The sequence below is a fragment of the Bombyx mori genome, chromosome 17 (assembly GCF_030269925.1).
Source record: "Bombyx mori chromosome 17, ASM3026992v2".
Taxonomy (NCBI): Eukaryota; Metazoa; Arthropoda; class Insecta; order Lepidoptera; family Bombycidae; genus Bombyx; species Bombyx mori.
Window position 1 is genome coordinate 14,621,599 of NC_085123.1, and position 24,381 is coordinate 14,645,979.

General features: G+C 37.1%; 2 protein-coding genes across 5 annotated transcripts in view; both read right to left on the reverse strand.

The window, feature by feature from the left end:
* The window catches only part of LOC101740731 (major royal jelly protein 1-like), a 198,324-nt gene that overhangs the window by 173,457 nt on the left and 486 nt on the right, over positions 1-24,381 (reverse strand). The window contains 9 exon segments of one of the 3 annotated variants that reach the window (NM_001309606.1): positions 13,832-13,850; positions 15,951-16,266; positions 17,173-17,275; positions 18,642-18,828; positions 19,333-19,457; positions 19,606-19,773; positions 20,921-21,034; positions 21,845-22,024; positions 22,791-22,952. In NM_001309606.1, coding sequence (NP_001296535.1) covers positions 16,074-16,266; positions 17,173-17,275; positions 18,642-18,828; positions 19,333-19,457; positions 19,606-19,773; positions 20,921-21,034; positions 21,845-22,024; positions 22,791-22,952 — 1,232 coding nt within the window. In that variant the 3' untranslated portion in view covers positions 13,832-13,850; positions 15,951-16,073. 3 annotated transcript variants of the gene reach the window in all.
* Positions 1,942-13,020, reverse strand: LOC101741665 (L-dopachrome tautomerase yellow-f2). Of its 2 annotated transcripts, XM_038017048.2 has the most exons (9): positions 12,814-13,008; positions 11,876-12,037; positions 10,688-10,867; positions 9,802-9,915; positions 6,525-6,692; positions 5,839-5,966; positions 4,648-4,834; positions 3,624-3,726; positions 1,942-2,177 (listed from the first exon to the last, which is right to left on the reverse strand). In XM_038017048.2, exons 1-9 carry the CDS (start codon positions 12,929-12,931, stop codon positions 1,988-1,990), a joined length of 1,350 nt encoding a protein of 449 aa, XP_037872976.1. In that variant the 5' UTR covers positions 12,932-13,008; the 3' UTR covers positions 1,942-1,987. The 2 variants fall into 2 exon arrangements, with proteins under 2 accessions (XP_037872976.1, XP_062529447.1); XM_062673463.1 differs by lacking the exon at positions 10,688-10,867 and having other exon boundaries at positions 12,814-13,020.

A 24,381-nucleotide genomic window follows, 5' to 3' on the forward strand; every position in this document is an offset into this window, starting at 1 on the left:
TTGGCATGAGCGAGACTTAAAATAAACATACGTTTCATTATCTGTAGCACTGTAGACTTTTGTACTGGTACATACGTTGCACTCTTTGATTATATCGTGTATATAATCAAAGGTTGCACTGTGTTTTGTAGTGATTTTATTTGGTATGAAAGAAGTACCCCACTGGGTCAGAACCAGCGTGGGTCGAGGATAGCCGGCCTTCCATCACCCGGATGCTCTTGCGTAAAACGCGTGCAGAGCAGCTTGCACGTCGTCTTCTTAGGCCCCCTTCGCCGGTCCCCGGACTGACATGTGAAGGGGACCCGAAACCCTTAGAGGGCCAGGGCTTGGGCTAGATCCGCCTCCCTGGCCCCCGCCCTGGCTTGCGCGTCTCTCACGCGCCCCGCCGCCTCTTTCTGCGCGATGGTGCACTCGCAGAAGTCGAGCATCGCCTTCCACGACTCGTCGTCGCCGAGCATCGATGCCACAACACTCGGCAACGACAAGTCGTTTCCTATTTTTTGCGACGAGGACACGGCGCCACCCCTCCCATGCGGGGCAGGCAACGAGCGTGTGCTCCGCCGTGTCCAAGTCGCAACCACAATGGTGGCACTCTGCCGTCGGCTCGGCTGTGATCCGGTGCAGGAACTTACCGAAACAACCATGTCCAGTGAGTACCTGCGTGAGCCGGAAAGTGAGGCGTCCTCTGTCAGATTCACCCAATCCACAAGGACCGGGCGAATCGCCTCGACGGTCCTACGACCAGCCAGCCGTCTGGACAAGTAAACCACTTAGCATGTTTACCACTTGCCATTCCGAATCCGGTAACGGTTAGCTTTTTTCCTCAATCAGTACAATTAAAAAAAACTTGTTTTAATTACATAATAAAAATATCGTAACTGTCTTATATGTCTGTATATTTTTTAATTTTCCTCTTTCATAGCATTCGTTGTGGAATAGCTTAAATGCCGTTTAACCAATTTAATGATACATTGGTTATCTCAATTGCTATGTGTGGACTTAGGATCCTATTTTGGCTATTGGTAATCTTCTGGGAATAGGAACCTACAGGTCAGAAACCATGCTCCGTAAATGGTGTAGGAAACTTGTTCGTCGCGATCCGGGTGCTTCGGGAATCTGGAATCCGGGGTCAAGCAGATGAGTCACTCCTACTGGATTGGCAGTCGTCTGTATAATTTGGCCCATGCTTAACTATTTGTTTTTTATTTTTTCAAAATATATAGATTACACTTTTATGGTATTTTTCCTGCTATTGTGTGTTTTATCTAAAAAAAATTATTGCCCCTGTAGGCAGACGAGCATACGGCCCACCTGATGGTGAGTGGTTACCGTCACCCATGGACTTCAGCAATGCCAGGGGCAGAGCCAAGCCGCTGTCTACCGCTTAATACTCTCCACAAGCCTCTTTTAAAGAAGGACATGTCATAGCGCTCAGGAAACACCGTGGTGGGGAGCTCATTCCATACCCGGATAGTACGTGGCAAAAAAGACCTCTGCAAACGCACTGTCGTTGAACGCAGCGATTCCATATGATATGGATGAACTCTGCTCCGATGGCGGGAGGTGCGATGCTAAAATGGAGATGAGGGGATCATCTCAAACAATTCCTCAGAGCACTCCCCATGGAACATACGGTACAAAATACAGAGGGAGTTCGGCTCTCTTGGTTTCTGACCACTGGCTTATTCGATTACAACCATAGTTTATTCCTTTTGTGTATTATACTCGACTAGACATGATTGTTGATTAAGCAGTAGTTTGACTGTCTTAGTACTCCAGTCTAAATTGGCATCTCAAATCGTATGCTCGTTCAGAATATGGCCCGCCGTCTTACTCTAGCCTAGTTCTCTTTGATTCAGAATGGTGTGGTTTAGCGAAATGTGACTTACCATTACCGTCCCTTGATGATTAAAGCTACAACTTAAAAAAAATAAAAATGCATTTCCGTTTTTACATTATATATATTTTATTAACTCAAAATTCTGAATCATTTTCTTTCGATCCCTTCCCCTAATCCCTTCAATTGAGACTCAATGTATTCGTCTGTTACATATTTCACCATGTATTTTGGTGAGCCAACGCTTCCTTGAATTTTAATCCTCCAATTGTTAATGAAATACGTACTATTAGTCGGCTGGATGCACTTTGTGTTCCTCAACATTTCTTCGATAGTAGCTCTATGGATTATTAACACTAATCATACAAACACTTATTATTCCACCTATTTCTAGCTATTTCTATTCATAGCGGATCGATAACGGTATACGACAAGTATTACTCAAAATAAATAAAACAAAAACAAAAGTACATAATATAATAACTGTAGATTAATTGATAAGAAAAAGTCATGAAGACAAATGTGCAAAAGCAATAAGGAGATACGTGCATTTTCAATGCTGAAGTTGAAAAACGGTACTTTTTTTTTTTTTTTATTGCTTTCGATAGGCAGACAAGCTTACGGCTCATCTGATGGGAAATGATAACCGTCGCCCATAGACATCCAAACTACATCAGTGACTCAGATGCGCTGCCTATCCTGGCCTGGATGGGCAGCCTTATGTATGTTACACCGGCTATCCTGTCCTTCAGACCGGAACACAATATTACTGTTTTGCGGCAGAAATAGACAGGACGGTGGTACCAACCCGGGCGGGCTTCTACACAGAACCCTACCACCAGTAATAAGTTGATAAGTTATGGTATCTTTAGTGTTAAGACCAATCATTAAAGAAATACGAATATATTATTTTGATGAAAACTGTCCTCTTAAGTGTCTGTTCTGATCGGAAGGTACGGAATCATAACGGACAACTGTTAAATAATGCGGTTTATTTAATACCACCGTCTTACACCATTTTATTTATTTATTGCTTAGATAGGTGGACGAGCTCACAGTCCGCCCGGTGTTAAGTAGTTACTGGAGCCCATAGATATTTACAACGTAAATGCCGCCACCTACCTTGAGATAGAGTTCTCAGGTCTCAGTATAGTTAAAACGGCTACCCTTCAAACCGAAACGCATTACTGCTTCACGGCAGAAATAGGCAGGGTGGTGGTGCCTACCCATGCGGACACATGCGAGGTCCTACCACTAGTAAATGCACCTGCCATGCATGGACTTGATAGTTTTTCATTTAATAGTGTACTCGTTTATTAATGATTCGATTAAATCGGTTAAAAAGATTTGGGACATTCGGTAATCGAAGAATGTATTTGCGATCCCAATGAAACAAATACCTATCTATCTGAGATGTTCAAAAATAATCTACCCTAGTTCTAACATCGCTTATTATGAAATCGGCAGCAGAATTTAGTCTATATGTTACTTAGGACGATGCTTGCAGCTGAAAGTAAGTATTGTACTTTTTGACGAAGCATGTTGCTGATAACTCTATTTCTGTAATCTGACGAAGCATGTTGCGGATAATAACATTTACTTTTAGGTTAGGAATATTGTGTTCTTTTTTTTATAATAAACGTTGGCAGTTCTAGTAGCACATTGGCTTGAAAGTTTGGTCTAAGTCTCACAACTTGAGTTGGTAGCATCATACTCTAGCGTCTGGACTCCAGCTGCTTTGCATGACTTTTTCATTAATTTTATGGTAAACAGATAAATTACTCACGTATAATCAGCGAAGTTGATATGATTTTCGTTATAAACATCATCAGTCGAGCCCGTATATCTGTTTACCATGATATAAAATGTAAGCCCATCTGTGTTTATAGCTGCGAAAAGACATAACGAAAACCAATTAGAGTTGTTACCCCTTTACAGAATGTCCTTTGTATTGACGAAATTGGTCTTTCTTTATGGTAAACAAGAGCGCGGCTGTGTATCGCTTATATGTCCAAGGACAGAGTTTCTCTGCAATTTGGTACAATTCATTTGTTATTTCGTCTAAACCCTACCAATAAAATATCGTTCCTTAGAACTTTATGGGTGATAGTCAATATCGGGTAACTTCACTAAAAGTTGTGTTTATTTCTTTTACCAAAGTCAAAGGTTTTTCGCAAATAAATATTGGCTGTGACCACCCACCATACGCTTTAGTAGCTTAAAACACTGATGCGAAACATTAGCATAAATACCACATCCCCAGCACTGGTAGAATAACGTCGGCGAATCTAGTCATTGTGCTGTAGAATAAACAGACCAGTGAAAGAACTCACAACCCATTTGGTTTTAAGTGTGTATCGGATCCCATCACATCCTGAATGTCGTCACCCAGCTTGAGGCATAATTTGTAAATTTCAGCTATGTATTTTGTAGCGGTGGGTAGGTATTTTCCTTTATTGATCGATTATGTACCTGTCAATACAATTTACTTCACAAATATCCTCCCGCCATCGGAGCAGAGTTTATCCATATTATCTGGAACCACTGCGTTCATCGACAGTGGATTTCCAAAGATCTTTTTTGCCACGTACCATCCGGCTTTGGAATGAGCTCCCCTCCACGGTGTTTTCCGAGCGCTATGACATATCCTTCTTCAAACGAGGCTTGCGGAGAGTACTATAGGTAGGCAGCGGATTTGCTCGGCCCCTGGCATTGCTGACGTCTATGAGCGACGGTGACCTCTTTCCATCAGCTGGGTCGTATGCTCGTTTGCCTAAAAAGGCAAATAAAAAAAAAAAAAGAATTCTAACCACTTATGTAGAAGCCGTTGTCACTCGAAATTCCAGTTAGGAATTGGATATTGTTTTCATCCATCGCCGTGTCCATGTTCCAACAGTACAGATTAGTGCGATCTTCGTTTGTGAAAAATAAAATGTTGTTATCATAATTTCTGTCATACAAAACTCCCCTTGGGTTTGTATCGCGTTCGCTGAGATCCTTAAAATTAAGTTAGGGAATCTTAATGATACAATTTCGTCGGAAAGGCCCTAGCATCCTCATGCGGTTGCTAATATTCGTTTATCATATATATTCTATAGCATCTCGAGTCGCGTAATCTTAAGAGACCTATTTTTTCTATTGCTGAGATGGATGAACTAGCTCACAAGTTTGATTTTTATTACACGATAAAACAATGCATGCGTTATGTTCGTATTTCGTCAGAAAAATTGGCTCTGTTTACGAAAATCGAACGTTAGCATATTATCCCTCGATACTATGTAGTACACCGGTAGCTCTATCCTTTCATCATCATCATCTCAGCCTGTCTACTGTCCACTGCTGAACATAGGCCTCTCCAACTGATGTCCAGTGCGGCCGGTCCGCTGCCACCTGCATCCAACGTGACTCAGCAATTTTCACCAGGTCGTCGGTCCATCTGGTAGGTGGCCGTCCCACACTGCGTTTGCCAGTACGTGGTCTCCACTCGAGGATCTTTCTGCCCCATCGGCCGTCCGATCTTCGCACTATGTGGCCTGCCCACTGCTACTTCAGCTTACTTATCAGTAACTTTCAGTCAGTAACTTTCAGTCAGTAACTTTGGTTCTTCTACGGATCTCCTCTATCCTTTAGACCACTATTTTTTTACCTAATCGTACCTAGTACGAATTTTACCTAGTTCCAGTGATATTTCTGTGGAGAAACAATTTTGCGTTCCAGTTTCGAGGATGGGACTGATATTTGTACTAATGTAAAGAATAATTTGATCGGCTATGTCTCAATGGGGCTAGCACTTAAGACACAGCACATTTCATTTGATTTTAAGTTATAATTGACCTAAATGACCGATTTATACTGACCAGTTAGCTATACTGCTATAAACTCAAATACTAATAAAATTCGAGCTAAGACGAAGATGAAGAAAAGTAAAACTATTTGTAGTTCCAGTTCCAACTTAAAATTGGTGTTAAATTATTAATTTTTAACTGTTTCGAATTCCTTACCACACTAGTATCCCGATCCAGTCGTTGAGATATTTTCGTACTTCTTAGAATATTCGAATAATGTATAAACGTCTCATTTGGGCTCTTTCTGTGTCTTATGACGTTTTCAACATAAACTAGAATCGATTCTGTAAAAGATGTATTTTTTTTAAATTTATTGTTTCGTGTTAAACTTATTTACAGCTACCTACATACACTTGGAAATTGAATCAATATAAAATCGCTCTCTTGTGTCTTTGATTTTATTTTAATAATTTTAATAATTATTTGATTTTAATAATTACGAGTATGATAAAGATATATAGGTAGATAGATAGATAGATAGATAATAATATCAAAAACTTAAAATGTTAAAGCAAAGAAACAGTTTCTTGTACAAGTGTGACAATCCCAAGTCTTGTATACGATAAACTATTATACTTTTACATTTTTTTTTATCATACTCGTAATTATTAAAATCAAAGTAATAATTATGACATGAACTCCTGAATATAAACTTTCCTCATAGATTGAGTAACTGGTTGAAAGCGATCACTCTGCAGGTAGTTTGTGCCCTTTTATGCCAGTTTATCGTTTCCCTTATCAAATCCTGTAATGTCTCAATAATGATTCTAACAGAAAGCACATCTGATTTATAAAACTAAAAATTAATATAGAGAATTTTCAGTATTTGTTTCATCACTTACGCGGTATAGGAAAGCTCCAAGCTTCACCCCCTGTGCTTTGCCTTTCGATCCTCCAGTACTGCTCTATCTCAAACGAAAAAGCAATGACAGCATTACCGTTATCGTCACTGATGTATACGAAGGTTTCGTGGCAAGGGAATATGTAGTCGATCGTCAGAGACCTAAGACCTGTACAATCAAGTGAAACATATTGTAAGGAAAGAAACTGAAATTGAAAAATTGGTTGTGGTGCGAAAAAAGAAAATCATTCTAGTATATACAACAAACCGTCAAATTTCTAATGGAACATTCACAAGTCGGAACCTGCGACTAACCCAGTCTACGTTGCACTTATCGAGAATATCCAAAAATCGAAGAAACAGATTAAGTATCAATCTGTGCAATTACACTTTTAATAAAATTAAATAGTAGTGGTCCCGCAGTAGTCGAAATTCGACTATAATTAATTGAAATTATTAGTTTCAACATTATTATGGTCCTATTGTTACAGATTTTGCCAAGACTACACTATAGACAAATACTCGTAATATTAAAGATAAACAATACTACCCTATTCTCAATTTGACTTCAGACTTTAAGCAATAACAAAAGTTTGACAATAAACAAAGAGTATATTTCTATGTATGTGTGTGTGTCAAATACATGGTAGTGTGTGTAATGTTTTCTTTATTGATTTAATGTATCTTTTATGCATTAATTAAAAAAAATATTAGCATTGTGCACTTCTTCTGTATATTCCATATAAGTGTGGAAAATTTCATACTCCTCCGTTCGCGCAATATTCGTAAAAAGGGATACAAAATTTTTGCTTCACGTATTAATATATAGATGAATAAATACAGTGCTATATTTACTAAATTCAAAAACCAATTAAACTATAAACAAATTTGTTTTAATTAGCAATGAATTCAAAACCAACAGGAAATCAATGTATAACAAATAAGGATAAGTTCGCAAAGACAATTAAGTCCTTTAGAATATTAATACCTTATAATTACATTACTTATAAATATTTTTCTTCTAAACAACATAGTTGGCCATACAAGCTTGTTTTTATATTTATTTAATTATCAACAGTAACTGGTTCTCTCATATTACCATATGATTGCTACCACTGACCTTGAGATATGAACGGTAAATCTCAATTATATAGTTTTTTTTGTTTAAATGGGTGGACGAGCTCACAGCTCATCTGGTGTTAAGTGGTTACTGGATGCGTTTCGGTTTGAAGGGTAGGGCAGCCGTTGTAACTATACTTGAGACCTTAGAACTTATATCTCAAGGTGGGTGGCGCATTTACGTTGTAGATGTCTATGGGCTCCAGTAACCACTTAACACCAGGTGGGCTGTGAACTCGTCCACCCATCTAAGTAATAATAAAAAAAAAACAGAAAAAAAAACGTTATAGGTTATAGAACAAGAAGCATGGTGCATTCGTATTGAGCGATGCGTCTGCGCCGGTGTTCGAGTCCCGCGGGCAAGTACCAATTTTTCTAATGAAACACGTTCTTAATAAATGCTTGCAAATGAATTCCACGATGATGATATAACCAAAGGTATTATTGAAGCGAAGTAGGTATCGTGTAATATAAATCAAACACGCAAAAAATATGATCTGCGTAATTACTGGTGGTAGGACATCTTGTGAGTCCGCACGGGTAGGTACCACCACCCTGCCTATTTCTGCCGTGAAGCAGTAATGCGATCCGGTTTGAAAGGTGGGGCAGCCGTTGTACTGTTAAAGTGAGACCGTACAACTCATGTCTCAAGGTGGGTGGAGGCATTTAAGGTTGGTCATCTCTATGGACCTCGGTAACCACTTAACACCCGATTGGCCGTTAGGTCATTCGACCATCTAAGAAAAAGAAAAAAAAGTTTTTCTTCCTTCCTTCCATGTTCTTTTTTTTTATTACCCTTGTAGGCAGACGAGCATACGGCCCACCTGATGGTGAGTGGTTACCGTCGCCCATGGACTTCAGCAATGCCAGGGGCAGAGCCAAGCCGCTGCCTGCCGCTTGATACTCTCCACGAGCCTCGTTTGAAGAAGGACATGTCATAGCGCGTTTGAAGAAGGACATGTGAATAAAAATAATTTAGGACATTTTGGCGGTAACGCGAAGAGCGAAGCAATGTAGTGTTTTCTATTTAATTTTTTTTATGGTGATTTATTTAAGCTTACAGTATCTACGAGAGTACATTAGTGTAGGAATATAAAACAAAATCACTTGGCGTGAGTTTTTGAATTTCGGAAAAGAATTGTACTTATAAGTCAACTTGTTATTCCGTTTCATTCCTACCTTTTTTTTGTACAGAGTAATAATATAGAGTCATAATCATTATTAGTATTTTTATTTAAGACTAGCGACCCGCCCTCGCTTCGTTTCGGAAACATTAAACTTTATTATTAATTGCTGAGTCTCGCGATGTTACCCGCGGTTATTGTCGTACCGCGAGTGACGCCGCGGGGCGAAGTGAGTCTAAAAAGTAGTAGCCTTAGTTACTCCTTATATCATCAGCTACCTATCTGTGAAAGTCTCGTCAAAATCGGTCCAGCCGTCCCAGAGATTAGCCGGAACAAACAGACAGACAGACAGACAAAAATTGTAAAAAATGTTATTTTGGTGTATGTACCGTATATATTCATATGCATGTAGTAAAAAGCGGTTATTTCAATATTACAAACAGACACTCCAATTTTATTTATATGTATAGATTTTACTTAAGAGACCAGAAGATAGGCATTTTGTGGAAATATAGTTTTGTTCGAGTAAATCATGCAAGTGACCGTTGCCCGCATTGCTATAATATCTATCTATATATTAATACGTGAAGCAAAAACTTTGTATCCCTTTTCACGAAAATTGCGCGGACGGAGGAGTATGAAATTTTCCACACTTATAAAGAATACAGGGAAGAAGTGCACAATGCTAATATTTTTTATAAATAATGCATAAAATATACCTTAAATCAATGAAGAAAACATTACACACACTACATACCATGTATTCGACGCACACACGCATGCATACTATTTATTGTCAAACTTTTGTTCTTGACGTCTGTTGTCAAATTGAGAATATTGTTATCATATTATGTATGTTAGAATATTGTTTATCTTTGCTAATATTTTTTATATTAATTGGCGAAATTTGTGATTATAGAAGTATAAAATACAATCATAATAGTGTACAAACTTACAATTCCAATTAATTATTGTCGAATTTCGACTACTGCGGGACCTCTAGTATTAAAAAATGTGAATAAAATATTGAATTACCTGCCGTTATGCCACCTCGAAGTACATTAGAAGAAATATCGCCCTTATAAATTTTGAATTTAGTATTCTTTTCAAAAGCGAAAATCCTGGGAGGCGCAACCTGCTTCCTCATACCTTGAACGAATGAAGAAATTAAATGATAAAATCACGTATAAGTAAAACTTCATTGTTTAATAGTGATTGTTTGGCCAATGTTGAATTTTCTTGAGTACTGTCATAAATAGATCAATATTATCGTCCTATTTGTCTGCTATGAAGCAGTCATACGTTTCTATTCAAAAAGTCAGTGGTAACACCCAAATAAGCTTCGATCTCATCTCTCAAGATGGCGGCTCCAGTTAATTTTTTTAAGGATCGAAAATCCATTGACAAAGGTTTGTCGCTAATCGTTTACATTTATTTATTTATTTTTTATTTATTTAAATAAGCACTGCCACATCACAAACATCTAACATTGAAAATAAATTTAAACAATTTCATTTATGGCCTGATGCATGTAACAACATTTCGTTCTATTTTGTACCATAATTGTTCTATGATGGCATTCCAGTTTTTTTTCAAATGCTTCTCGTAAATTTGCTTCATCACAGTTACATTGGGCAATCTATACTAATATTATAAAGAGGAAAGATTTGTTTGTTTGTTTGTTTCGAATAGGCTCCGAAACTACTGGACCGATTTGAAAAATTTTTTTTCCATTAGAAGCCGACATTGTCCCTGATGAACATAGGCTACTTTTTTTTTTTTTTTGTTTCATGTGTGTTTTAATGTTTCCGAAGCGAAGCGAGGGCGGGTCGCTAGTAAATTATATTTCTGTAGTCTAAAAAATTAATGTTAAAATTTTCAGAGCCACTTCAAATTTTCTCTATTATAGTATAGTTCTTACCGGGCATATCCAAATAGCCTGTATCAACGAACCATAGCCTTTGGCATCCATCTTCAGCTGTTTCATAAACAGAAACTATGTCCCTCGCCACCCTTGCCGATGGATATGGGCGTAGTAAAGGACTGTAGTCATTTTTATTAAAATTGAATGTATTCATTGTATTAACAGTGAAAGGTATACCTAAAAAATAAAAGTTTTTAAACTTATCATTCTTCTTAGTCGAATACTTCATTGCTGAAGGTCGTGTCCTTGAAAGTCCTTCGTGGCTCTTTGTACCCTCAGCTTCCATTTGCTTCGGTTTTCTTATCTTAGTTTATCTAAAAACTATAAACTTACCATAGTTGCGTGAAATCCTTGTGGCAAAACATTTGGCTTGGTTTTTAGGGTACGAGCACTTAATAGAATGGCAGCTGGGCAAAATATTTTAAACATTAATCATAATTAGCAGTGTAGATAAATTACAGACAGCCACCCCTAGCTACGCGTTAAAACAATTCATAATAATTACGTTTGTCAAATTACATAAATTATACAATTTCATAAAATAAATACATAGTATGTGGCCAATTTAAAATCTGAGACTTTTCGTACAAGATGGATAATGAGCTTAATTTTCTCTTACCCTACTTTGGGTACAAAGTATTTCCATATCTTTTTTTTATCGCTTAGATGTTTGGACGAGCTCACAGCCCACCTGGTGTTAACTGGTTACTGGAGCACATAGACATCTACAACGTAAATGCGCCACCCACCTTGAGATATAAGTTCTAAGTTCTCACTATAGTTACAGCGGCTACCCCACCCTTCAAACCGAAACGCATTACTGCTTCACGGTAGAAATAGGCAGGGTTGTAGTACCTACCCGTGCGGACTCACAAGAGGTCCTAGCACCAGTAATTACGCAAATTATAATTAATTTTGCGTGTTTGATTTTTATTACACGATGTTATTCCTTCACCGTGGAAGTCAATCGTGAATATTTGTTGAGTACGTATTTCGCATAACACCGGTGCATCGCTCAACACGAATGCACTGGACGTCTTATCCTTTAGGCCACGACAGCTTATCCCTTAGGCCATGACAGCTCATCCTTTAGGCCACGACAACTAACTCCCACTAACTTTAACAATAGTGAGGGTATAACTTTCATCATCGACTTTCACCAAAAAAAATATTAGTAAAACTCACCTGGTCTAGTCCTAGGAATAGATACTATAGAAACATCATAACTGAAAGTAACGTGGTTTGGAACTAAATTCTTTCGTATCAAAAACTTCTCATGTTCCTTCAACTCCACATCATCGAAACTAATTGAGCCCTCATTGTATTCGAAGTCCGAATCACTTGTATCTGTAACATATTTTTTATGACCAGCGCTTTATTCGACATAAATACCAATTATCTTTGTCAAGTCAACATAGTTAGGGTCCTTACCTGATAAATATTGCGCGAATATCATCACCTATAAGTCGCACAACAGAAAACAGCCAAATATCCACAGAAAAGTAGCTATTTTTTTCTTTTATTGCTTATAAAAGTGGACGAGCTCACAGCCCACCTGGTTTTAAGAGGCTACTAGAGCCCATAGACGCCTACAACGTAAATGCGCCACCCACCTTGAGATATAAGTTTTAAGATCACAGTATAGTTACAACGGCTGCCCCACCCTTCAAACCGAAACGCATTACTGCTTCACGGCAGAAATAGGCAGGGTGGTGGTACCTACCTGTGCGGATTTATAAGAGATTCTACCACCAGTAATTACGCATATTATAATTTTGCGGGTTTGATTTTTATTACACGATATTATTCCTTCACCGTGGAAGTAAATCGTGAACATTTGTTGAGTACGTATTTCATTAGAAAAATTGGTACCCGCCTGCGGAATTTGAACACCGTTGCGTCGCTAGATACGAATGCACCGAACGTCTTATCCTTTAGGACACGACGACTTCAAATATTCAACGATTTGAAACTATCTAGTCCGATTTGTAGTTTACCTGAATAGTTCTTATGCATATATTTTTCCACTTCTTGATCCCAGATTGTGAGTTCACAAAGCACAGAATTACATTAATAAATATCAAATTGTGCCATTCAAGTTTAAATCTTTCTTCAATACTCACATTTTATACCGTCTATATCATATCCAAACAAATTCCAATAATGTGTCTTCTCGTAAATATTGCGCACACAATTAATGTTACAAATCAGGAGTGAGTTGAAAATAATTAACAATATCATTGTCAATACGACTCTATAGATTGAAGAAAATGGTATGACTGAGAGCAGAGCGGTGAATAAAATTTTGGGACTACGTTGAGGAAAATAAGTGGAATTTGTTTGACTATTGGAAGTTAAGGAAGTTTTAGAAGTCGTCGTAGCCTAAAGGATAAGACATTCGGTGCATTCGTATCGAGCGATGCACCGATGTTCGAATCCCGCTGCGGGTACCAATTTTTCTAATGAAATACGTACTCAACAAATGTTCACGATTGACTTCCACGGTGAAGGAATAACATCGTGCAATAAAAATGAAACCCGCAAAATTATAATTTGCGTAATTACTGGTGGTAGGACTTGTTGTGAGTCCGCACGGGTGGGTACCACCGCCCCGCCTATTTCTGCCGTGAAGCAGTAATGCGTTTCGGTTTGAAGGGTGGGGCAGCCGTTGTGACTATACTGAGACCTTAGAACTATATCTCAAGGTGTGTGGCGCATTTACGTTGTAGATGTCTATGGGCTCCAGTAACCACTTAACACCAGGTGAGCTGTGAGCTCGTCCACCCATCTAAGCAATAAAAAAAAAAAGTTAGACATTACATACTAAAGAACTCACCATCGACTTTTCACATATTTTTATTAATATGTAATCTAAGCTAGTAAAACAAGTATTAGGCCAACTTTATTTATTAAATTCATAAAGAAATCTTAAGGTATTTAGCTATTTGTCACTTTTTAAATCTAAGGTATAAAACAATAATGTGATGGCTATTCTAGAACCTTCACTAGCGCCATTCTCAATATTACTCTGTACTTTGATGCTTGGATATTTTATTCTTAAGTGTAAATTTGAATTAAAATTCAATGAAATGAAAAAGACAATATTTTTAACCATAAAGAAATAAACCTTTACGTCATTATGTAGGTGTACAAGTCATATCGGCTGTCCAATTTCAAAACCTAGTATCTGACAAATTTAAAAAAAAGTGTGTTTTTGCATTTTTCGACCTTGTAGACCATTCTCCACATATTAGGATAGCAAAAACCCCCAAAAATTTGTAAAAAACGAAGTTACACAAAGTCGGAAACCTAGTATCTACAGTAAAGGTTTTCAAAATGCAAAAATTACAAGATTAGAACATAGTATATAACATCAACCATTTTAAAAACCTAATAAGTGCTTGTAGTTACTTGGATTTAAAATGGTTCATGCAGATACTAAGGCAATGAAATGGTTGAAATAAACGTCAAAACTCCCGCGAAACTTTAGTAAGTGAGAAAATCGTTGCACGTTGTTCGTGTTTTTGTCTATAAAATGAGTAAAAATCAGTTTTATAGGTCGAAATTGATCTTGAATGCTTTAAAAGAACAACATGGTGAAATGTAAGTACGCTTCAGTGTGTTTTATTATTGTCAAGGTTTTTTGTTTTCCAAAATTGCAACCTACTACGACACATAAAGTAAATGAAGGTGCAAATATTCCAGAGGATGTTAAAACTGCATACGGGGATCACAAAGCTAGAGCAAGTAAAGCAATACAAAAGTATCAAGAAGATGCCTCCCTAGAAAATACTTCCTCTGTGAGATACTATTCGATGGATTTACAAAAAGTTATGTTGTTACCCGACATGCCTAAAGTCAAAGAATCGTTTTTCTTGAGTAGAATGATAACTTTCAACTTGACATTTGCACCAATCAGAAAGAAAACGAATGTTAATAATATTTGTATTCTATGGCATGAAGCCTGTTCTGGACGAGATGCTCATGACATTGTTAATGCAATTGCAGCAATGATCGAAAAAGAAAGAGATTTTAATCATTTGATATTGTGGTGTGATAATTGCAGAGCTCAAAATAAAAATTGGATCCTCTTTACATCACTTGTTACTATAATAATCTCTGGGTTTTTCAATTTAAAAAGTTGGACTTTGTAATACCTACCTAACTAAAGATCACACAAGCATGTCGCTGATGGAGTTCATGGCAATATGGAGAGGCAGATTAAAAACAAAAGATGCTGTGTACGATTTTGAAGACTATAAGAATGTAATTTTGGGTTGCAAATCGCATATTGAAGTTATCGAATTCGAAAAATCGTATGAGTGGGTAAAAAAGAAACGCATACCGCGACGCAATGATGACCTTGTTCCCATTAATAATTTTTTGCTTAGTTCTTTGGTTGAAATAATATTTGTAAATGGGTGCCGTAATATGTTTTGAATGATTTTTAATCTCCGTATTCCGAGTTGAATTCTCTTATTAAAAACACAATCTCTTGATCATGCCAACCTTAAAAAATATTCCAAGAGGCATTAACGAAAGTAAAAAGGAAGGCATAGTAACAACTTTATTTAGCTTAAAGAAGTTTTGGAGAAGAAGTCTTGGCAAAGTGTACCGATTAATAATAATCCAGTTAATTTAGTTTCTAGTGGACAAATATTAATAACCGAATAATTTATTTTTATTTGACTGTTTTCAAATATTTTGAGTGATTATTTTTTGATTTTTTACTGTGAACAAATAGTGTTTGGTTTCCGATTATGTGTTTTTTTTTTCTTTTTCATTAAAACTGCTTATTTCTGCCCATATTTATGTTGTTTTATTCTGTTTTTTCTTACTATGTTTAAAAAATTGCATTTAGTTCCTACTCAGTAAATTCAGACCTAAATGAAAACAAAGCAAGTGATCTTACTAAGTCTATTAATTTGCGTTTATCCCCACTCATTATATTTTAGAATTAGATGAAAACAAAGCAAGTGATCTTACTAGGTTTTGAAATTGTCACACTCAAAAAGTTTGATCTAAGAAAACAATCTTTTTATTAGTAACTGCTCCTCTACGCACATCTTTTGTGATAGACGCATGAAATCTACTTTTTTATAAAGCCTGTTATGCACCTCAAATTTTGCAATCACTCTCAAGAAGGTACGACTAATATTATTGAAACGGCACGCTGTCAAAGATATGAAATTGTTTTTCGGCTCTCCTGTAAAATTTAGTTTTATGCAGATACTGGGTTTTGATATTTCACAGCCGATATATAGGTAGGATTTAGCTTGCGAGATATTGACATAAAATCTGAACATTACAGTTCTAGTTCGTTTGCAATATTATGTTTTTAATAACTTTCCCAAATTATCTATTATATAACTACTAAATTAAATTACAATTAGTCCCAAATAGCCTCTACGTCTCTCTTCCAATCTGATTTGAATTCATCCGTTATGTATTTAGCGTAATATTTGATGTCACCTATGACATAATTTGAGCTTTCCTTGTTCCACTGGTCGAGGAAGTTGGAACACTCAGTTCTTGCGGAGCACGTTGTATTCTGCAGCATTTCGAGAACTAGGGCCCTATAGAAGAATTGACCATTAGTATAAAGTACAGCTAAAAGACCCAAATACAAACTCCAAAATAAATCGATAAGCGCTAATATTTGGCCTGTTTCAGTCGCGAAGAAGTCGATTATTCCGTTTTAAAGGGTAGGACGACAGCTTAAATACAATTGAAAATTGGATTATACGACTCAAGGCAGGCGGCCTCTGGTAATTACTCTCAACTGTTAGTATTTATCAGGTGGGTCGGAAGATTTAGTTATTACATTATTTCATACAACATGTACGAAAGTAAAATCATTGATGAATTAAGTTGTTAACTTCGTTTTAATTAATTATATATATATTTTATTTGTATTTTCAATAATGTTTTTGACGTGACAACGTCTTATAATTCGATAAAGCCGGCTGCACGCACGAAAGAACATGACTCATTGAGGCGTTCCATTTAAGGCTTGAAGTGCAAGCGAGAGCGCGCAACGAGCGACAAAGAGGCACAATCGGCCTCCGCGTTCGGCAGCGTTCGACATCTGTCTCTCTCCTAATTGAGTGAGCGATGCATCCGCGTGGATAGCTACTATACAATAATACATTCACATGTTTTCGTCAAGTATAAAGTTCAGTGAAAAACGAATGTGGTGTCAATGGTCCATACAAAATATCTATCAAACAAATAAAATTAAAATTTTATTTTGAAAAATGAAACCATTCCATCCGTACTTTCTTATGACGTTGTCACGTTCAACTATCGTCAGTAAACCGACTTAACAGACAACCGATTTTTTTATTTCTATTTTCAATAATGTTTTTGCTTGACATGATAAATTTTAATGTACTCAGACAACATTTAATGTCGTAAAGAATCAAACTGAAAACATAAATGTACTAACTACTACCATATTTTGCTAACGCCTCATTACTTACTCATAATTAGCGAAATTGATTGCTTGTTCATTATAAATATTATTATCGATATTCCGTATCCTGTTGACCAGGAATTTAAAGACATATCCGGAAGTTTCCATTCCTGAAAAAAATATTATTTCAGTCTTACAGACAAAATAAATAAATGGTCGACGAACCAATCCAATTTCTGAAGCCAAGTGACATCAATAAATACGAGTAAATTAAATTATCAGCTGAAATCAGTATCTGAACTACATTGACAACATATGACAGGAAATTAATAGTTGCTTAAATAGGCCTGAATTACCAAACTCTCCATTTTATCACCACACTAGCGACCCGCCCTCGCTTCGCTTCGGAAACATTAAAACACACATGAAACCAAAAAATAAATAAAATAAAAATAAAAAAAAGTGTGTGTGTCCGCTCCGACGCACGACTGGAGTTTACTGGATATAAAAAATTAAACGAAACAATACGAGAAATAGTTCTATATTACGACAACACGATACACTACAGATTATTAACAAATTAACGAGACACAAAACAAACGACTAACAAATATATGAAAATACAATAATGAGAGAAACGCGCGATCAGTACGAGGCTTTGTGGCGGACTGCCGGCGCAGCAGCCCGGCGTCACCTGCGATAACGCGGCCGCGCGTTGGCTCCTGATTGGCGCGCGCACGCATCACGCAATCAGGAGCCAATCAGGCGCATAACGCATTTCGTGTGACATGCTAGTACGATTTTGGTCCCCATAATTTTCATACCCCGGGCCTATATATGTAAATCGATTCTTAAGGAGTAAACTCCAAAAAGTAGCCTATGTTCATCAGGGACAATGTCGGCTTCTAATGGAAAAAGAATTTTTCAAATCGGTTCAGTAGTTTCGGAGCCTATTCGAAACAAACAAACAAACAAATCTTTCTTCTTTATAATATTATTAAGTATTAAGTATAGACTACCATCTTCCCTACCCTACCTACCCTTATACTGGTGATAGGAGCTCTTGTGAGTCCGCACGGATACATACCACGGGTAGGTATTACCACCCTGCCTATTTCTGCCGTGAAGCAGTAATGCGTTTCAGTTTGAAGGGTGGCGCAGCCATTGTAACTATACTGTGATCTTAGAACTTATATCTCAAGGTGGGTGGCGCATTTACGTTGTAGATGTCTATGGGCTCCAGTAACCACTTAAAATCAGGTGGGCTGGGAACTCGTTCACCTATCTAAGTAATAATAAAAAGAAATACCCGACAAGAGTTCATTCCGTATATCTGGAACCGCTGTGCTCAACGTAGTACATATTGAGGCACCACTTGTAGCACATACCATCAGTCTCGGGAACTAACTCTTTAAGATTTTTGCCGAACACATTGTCATGTCTTTTTTCGAAAAAAAAGTTCTCAACGGTCAATGAATTAACCAAGACTTCCGTTATATTTTTATTTCTAAGGATAGCAAATTGAATTTTTAGTACCGGATATATAAAAATCGTTGTTCGACGATATGTCGGTGAGCAATGCTACATTCTCTTCTACCATGGGTGTGTCCGCGTTCCAACAAAATAGAAGCGTGCGTTCTTCGTTTGTGAAAAATAAAACGTTGCTGTCTACATTTCTTTCATACAACACCCCTCGGGGATTGGCTTTGGGTTCGCTTAGTTCCTGGGAATAAGAATATGACACAGTCAATTTGCTCGCGAAAGGGCGTATTAAGATCGACATTCATATGTTTGTGTGTGCTTTATTCTGATAGACTGTAAGCTCGTATGTCATCTACGCTGATAAAGTCAAAGGCTAGGCTTTGTGGAGACAATTTCTGTACTGCAATTGTGCAAAGCAAACTCGCATTAATTTAACGACAGACTGACATCGCTGATGGGAAAATGGTGACATAAAATGCCCACAATCATAAATTTCTGTAGTTCATCATCATCATCATCAGTCTGTATCTCTCTCCACTGCTGGATGTAGGCCTCTCCCATAGTCCGCCACAATGAACGATCCTCCGCCTTCCGCATCCAATCTCCCCCAGCATATCGCCGCAAGTCATCGGTCCAACGCAAGTCATCGGTCCAACGGGCAGGGGGACGCCCAACGCTGCGCTTACCTCTAGTTCGTTCCTATACAATACGTCACATACGCCAGTCGCCCCCAATACTCACTCACCGCATCAGAGCGTAACTTCTCCCGATCGGCAATTGTTGTTTTCAGTAAATCTGAGTACTGTATAAACGTCTCGTTCGGGGGCTGCCGGTACCTGACCACGTTCGTCATGTAATTTACAATTGATTCTGAAATGGAGATTTTATTAACATACTACATTTTTAATATCAAAATAATCAATATTAGACTATGATTTGTTGTCAGGAGATTAATGGGCACATGCGTTTATGCCGTTTATTTATTATTCTATAAACATGATACCATGATATTTCATACTTGGTACAGGAAAGCTCCACGCTTCGTCCTTTGCATTCGATCTGACGATCCTCTGAAAGCTCTTGTTCCTCAGCGAAAAGACGATAACAGCGTTACTGCTGTCATCATTTATATACATAAAGGTCTCCGAACAAGGTAAGATGTAGTCTATGGCGATGGTTCTAAGGCCTGTAAAAATCATCGCTATTATTTATAACATTACTTTCTGCTGCTTAATATGGGCCACTTAAATAAATCACTAATGGTAAGATTCGTTGTTGATTTGAATATGTACACGGACCAGAGAATTGACGGGTGTTGCGATACCAGAATTGCGAGGTAGTCAAAATATAAATACTTTCTTCTAGCGGTAGGCGTATTGGGATCTAGCACCGGTAGACTTCACTTGTCCGTCCGTCTATCTCTGACACAAAGTAGTAATCATAGAGATGAGATGAAATGGGTTGTGATTCGAACAATAGTTAGGACAATTTTCTAGATCAAGGTTGGAATTCTTGTCTTGAAGTGGATTACAGCATTCACGTTACGATATATTTCAGCCCCGGTAAGAAAATTGAATTAGTCGTCAACTTTAAAACTAACTTTAAAAATGATTCCTTCCTAAACTTGTCATATTACATCCAAAATAAATATTTGATACGACCTTTGGAAATATTTTTATTTATTTATTTGGCAAAATATTAGCTCAGCTAAGAGATACTGGAAACAGGATCCTAAGAGATATCAAACGAGCCATAGTACCTACTATTAGACAAGAATTTTACAATATTTCGTAGATAAATATCAGTGGTAGATATCATTGATGTAATACTGATTACTGGTGGTAATAATACTGGTGGTAGGACCACTTGTGAGTCCGCGCGGGTAGGTACCACCGCCCTGCCTATTTCTGCCGTGAAGCAGTAATGCGTTTCGGTTTGAAGGGTGGGGCAGCCGTTTTAACTATACTGAGACTTTAGAACTTGTATCTCAAGGTGGGTGGCGCGTCTACGTTGTAGCTGTCTATGGGCTCCAGTAACCACTCAACACCAGGTGGGCTGTGAGCTCGTCCACCCATCTAAGCAATAAAAAAAAATGCAATTCAATCCAATAGAAATATTTAGTCGAACAATGGTAACCTGGAGAAATAAGAAAACAAAAACACAGAGAATCAATTTGCAGTTTCTCTTAGGTTTTTTTAATGAGAACCCTCAAGAAACCGATGTCAGTAAGTTGCAGAAAATGTATTTAATTGGTATTAGACGTATGGCTCGGCTTATGTAGATAGTGACAACATTTGTTTTGTAGCAGTCAATAATTGAATTAATTATACTACCTGATGTTACCCCATTATGAAGTACTTCTGGATCTATGCGTATTTTTTGATAGATCACGTGTCGATGTCCACTTATTATGAGCACTGTCGGTGGTTGAACTTGTTTTCTGACACCTATTTAAGTGATATAATATTAAACAAGATTTATTTCAGGCAATTTATCAAAATTTCAGCTTAACATTCGCTAAGTAAGACTAAAATATTAAACTAAGATAAATCGATCTATATGGTGAAGAAATGTTTATATTGTGAAAATTCATATTCTCATTTATATCATCTATAATAATATATTAATAAGTGAAGCAAAAACTTTGTATCCCTTTTCAAGAAAATTACACGAACGGAGAATTATGAAATTTTCTCCACTTATAGAGAACTAGCGACCCGCCCTCGCTTCGCTTCGGAAATATTAAAACACACATGAAACCAAAAAAAATAAATAAATAAAAATTAAAAAAAGGTAGCCTATGTTCATCAGGGACAATGTCGGATTCTAATGGAAAAAGAATTTTTCAAATCGGTCCAGTAGTTTCGGAGCCTATTCGAAACAAACAAACAAACAAATCTTTCCTCTTTATAATATTAGTATAGATATAGATATAGAGAAGGAGTGCAGAATGTTAATTTTTTTGTTAGCTATGCATAAAAAATACATTAAATTACGCTACCGTGTATTTGACACAATACATTTTACACATTCTTTGGTTATTGTCAAACTTTTGTTATTGTTCTGTGGTCAAATTGAGAACACATTAACATTGTTTGTCTTTATTATATTTTGTCTATAGTTTAAGTCTTGGCGAAATATGTTATTATAGAAGCATAATAGTTTTTTATAATAGAACCATAATAATGTTTAAACTTCTAATTTTAATTAATTATTCCGACTACATGGCGCCCACTAGTTTTATATATTTTACTCACCAGGAATATCAATGAACCCTGTATCGACCATCCAGAGTCTCCTGCATCCATCCCTGAATATGTCATACACTGAAATTATATTCTTCGCTTCCAGAGTATTCGGAAAAGGACTGAGGAGTGGACTGTAATTATCTTTTCCATAATTCCAAATATCCATAATATTTAAAGTGAAAGGTATACCTGAAAGATCAGATTTATTTGTTAAAAACAGAACATGTCTCTTTATTTGCTTTGAAGACTAAAGTTAATAATCGATTTCATCGTGCAATTAATTCGCCCGATATTCCGATAATGATTCGAGTAAGTTTTTATTTTATTGCTCAGATGAGTGGACGAGCTCACGACCCACCTGGTGTTAAGTGGGTACCGAAGCCCATAAACATCTACAACGCAAATGGCGCCACCCACCTTGAGACATAAGTTCTAAGGGTCTCACTTTTAACAGTACAACGGGTGTTCAAACTGAAACACATTACTGCTTCAGGGCAGAAATAAGCAGGGTGGTGGTACCTACCCGTGCGGACTCACAAGACGTTCTACCACTAGTAATCTACGTCAATCAAAATTGTTCTCTAGACAGTTGGTGCCTGAGTCATCTTTAGACTGCACAGGTTAAATAATTTTCGATTATTTTACACATTGAATACGCAATAATTACACAAATTATAATTTTGCGGAACTTTGATTTTTATTGACGGTTGTGATTGGCCAACGATGACGTCATATCGCACGAACCAATCACAAAACGGGAAACGCAATAGTGGCACCAATTGTCAAAATTAAAAAAAAAAAAATTATACGGAGAAAAAAGATGGACGCGTATGTCAATTCTATTTTGTAAAATAATTAAAAATAATATAATGAGTATTTGAAGAAGTAAACGCATTTATTCATTTTCTTGGCCACCTTAAGATACCTCTAAGAAATAGACGAAACAGTAACTCACCTGGTCTAGTCCTGGGCATACTCACGACTTGGCTCAAAAATAAATAGACTGTGCTGTAAGGAACTAAGTTTTTTTGTATAAGAAATTTTTCATTGTCCTCTACGACTTCATTTTCGAACTGTATCGAACCTACTGATTGTTCGTAATCTGAATCAGTCGTATCTGCAATGCATTGGTTATTATAAAAAAATGGAGTATAAATTAGCGAAGGTTTTTGCTACTAAGCGATTACCAGGGCCTATAGCAATGGATGCTGTTCAACCTCGGACACAAAACTGTAATCACAATTATTAATCTATCTATATATATAAAAATGAAATGCTGTTCGTTAGTCTCGCTAAAACTCGAGAACGGCTGGACCGATTTGGCTAATTTTGGTCTTGAATTATTTGGAGAAGTCCAGAGAAGGCTTAAAAGGTACATAAATATGAAAATGCTCGGAATTAAAAAAAATTACAATTTTGTTTTTGATGTGTACCCCGTTGGACGGATTCTTTTTGTTTGTTTTAAGCTTATTTTATACATAAGTTTAGATCTTTTATTTATCGATTGAGGCACTACGAAGTCTGCCGGGTCAGCTAGTAGTGAAATAAATAAATGATTACATATCAAAAACTCTTAGCTAGCATCTGACACATTGCTTGTTATTTGAAGGAAACAACACATGGAATAATTTTGACGGAACTAATCTTATTTCTCAGTGGACGCAAGCTCCGAACATTGATATATGAAAGTTTATCTTGTAAGTGTCATGTAATGAAATGCAAGTTTTTGCCAAAGGCCCGATCCGCAGGTCAGTAACCGCAGGCGGACTATCGGTCTGAAGTTTGGAGTAAAATCAGTGTAGCTATTGCCATTAAATCCTGTAGATGAGTTAGTAAGTCGAGGTCGAAGCTTTTCTTAATGAAATTTATCTTCGGAAATATTGCTTTACAAAGATATGTTGACCCCAAGAAAGTAAGAAGTTTCAAATATTTATAGTTCTGGATAATAAAATCTGTTACAAACAAATTTTATCCAGAACTCTTTACTGAAAGCTTCCGTACTCTGTTATGCAAAGTTGCTGTGTTCTCGTGGTCCGGATCAAATGGGGCGGCGGTCCGGACGCGGACTGCGATCCCTGTCCCGTTTGGTAGCCTCTGATATAGACGTTCACAAGTCCGTGTCCCCCAAACTAGTTAACATGTGATCAATAATAGCACAACAGCCGAATAAAACCGTTTTCCTTAAAGGTAGCATTCTATGACGTCATTGTTCTGTAATGTCATATTATCAAGTATAATTTTGTATGTATGTATATCATTGTATCATTTTTTTATTGCTTAGATGGGTGGACGAGCTCGCAGCCCACCTGGTATTAAGTGGTTACTGGAGCCCATAGACATCGCAACATACATGCCGCCACCCACCTTGAGATATGAGTCTAATGTTATAATCAAGTTACAACAGCTGCCCCACCCTTCAAACCGAAACGCATTACTGCTTCACGGCAGAAATAGGGTACCTACCCGTGCGGACTCACAAGAGTTACTACCATCAGTAGAAATGACACAAATAACAATTTAATAATCAAATATCTCAAAAGAATATC

Bases quoted from the DNA above. Each gene is read 5' to 3' on its own strand.
- LOC101741665 (XM_038017048.2), bottom strand. From the start codon at position 12,931: ATGATATTGTTAATTATTTTCAACTCACTCCTGATTTGTAACATTAAT. The intron at 12,038-12,813 runs GTGAGTATTGAA...AATATGTTACAG, and splicing joins TGATATAGACGGTATAAAAT to ATACAAGTGATTCGGACTTC. The intron at 3,727-4,647 runs GTTAGAATTCTT...GTCTTTTCGCAG, and splicing joins CAACGGCTTCTACATAAGTG to CTATAAACACAGATGGGCTT.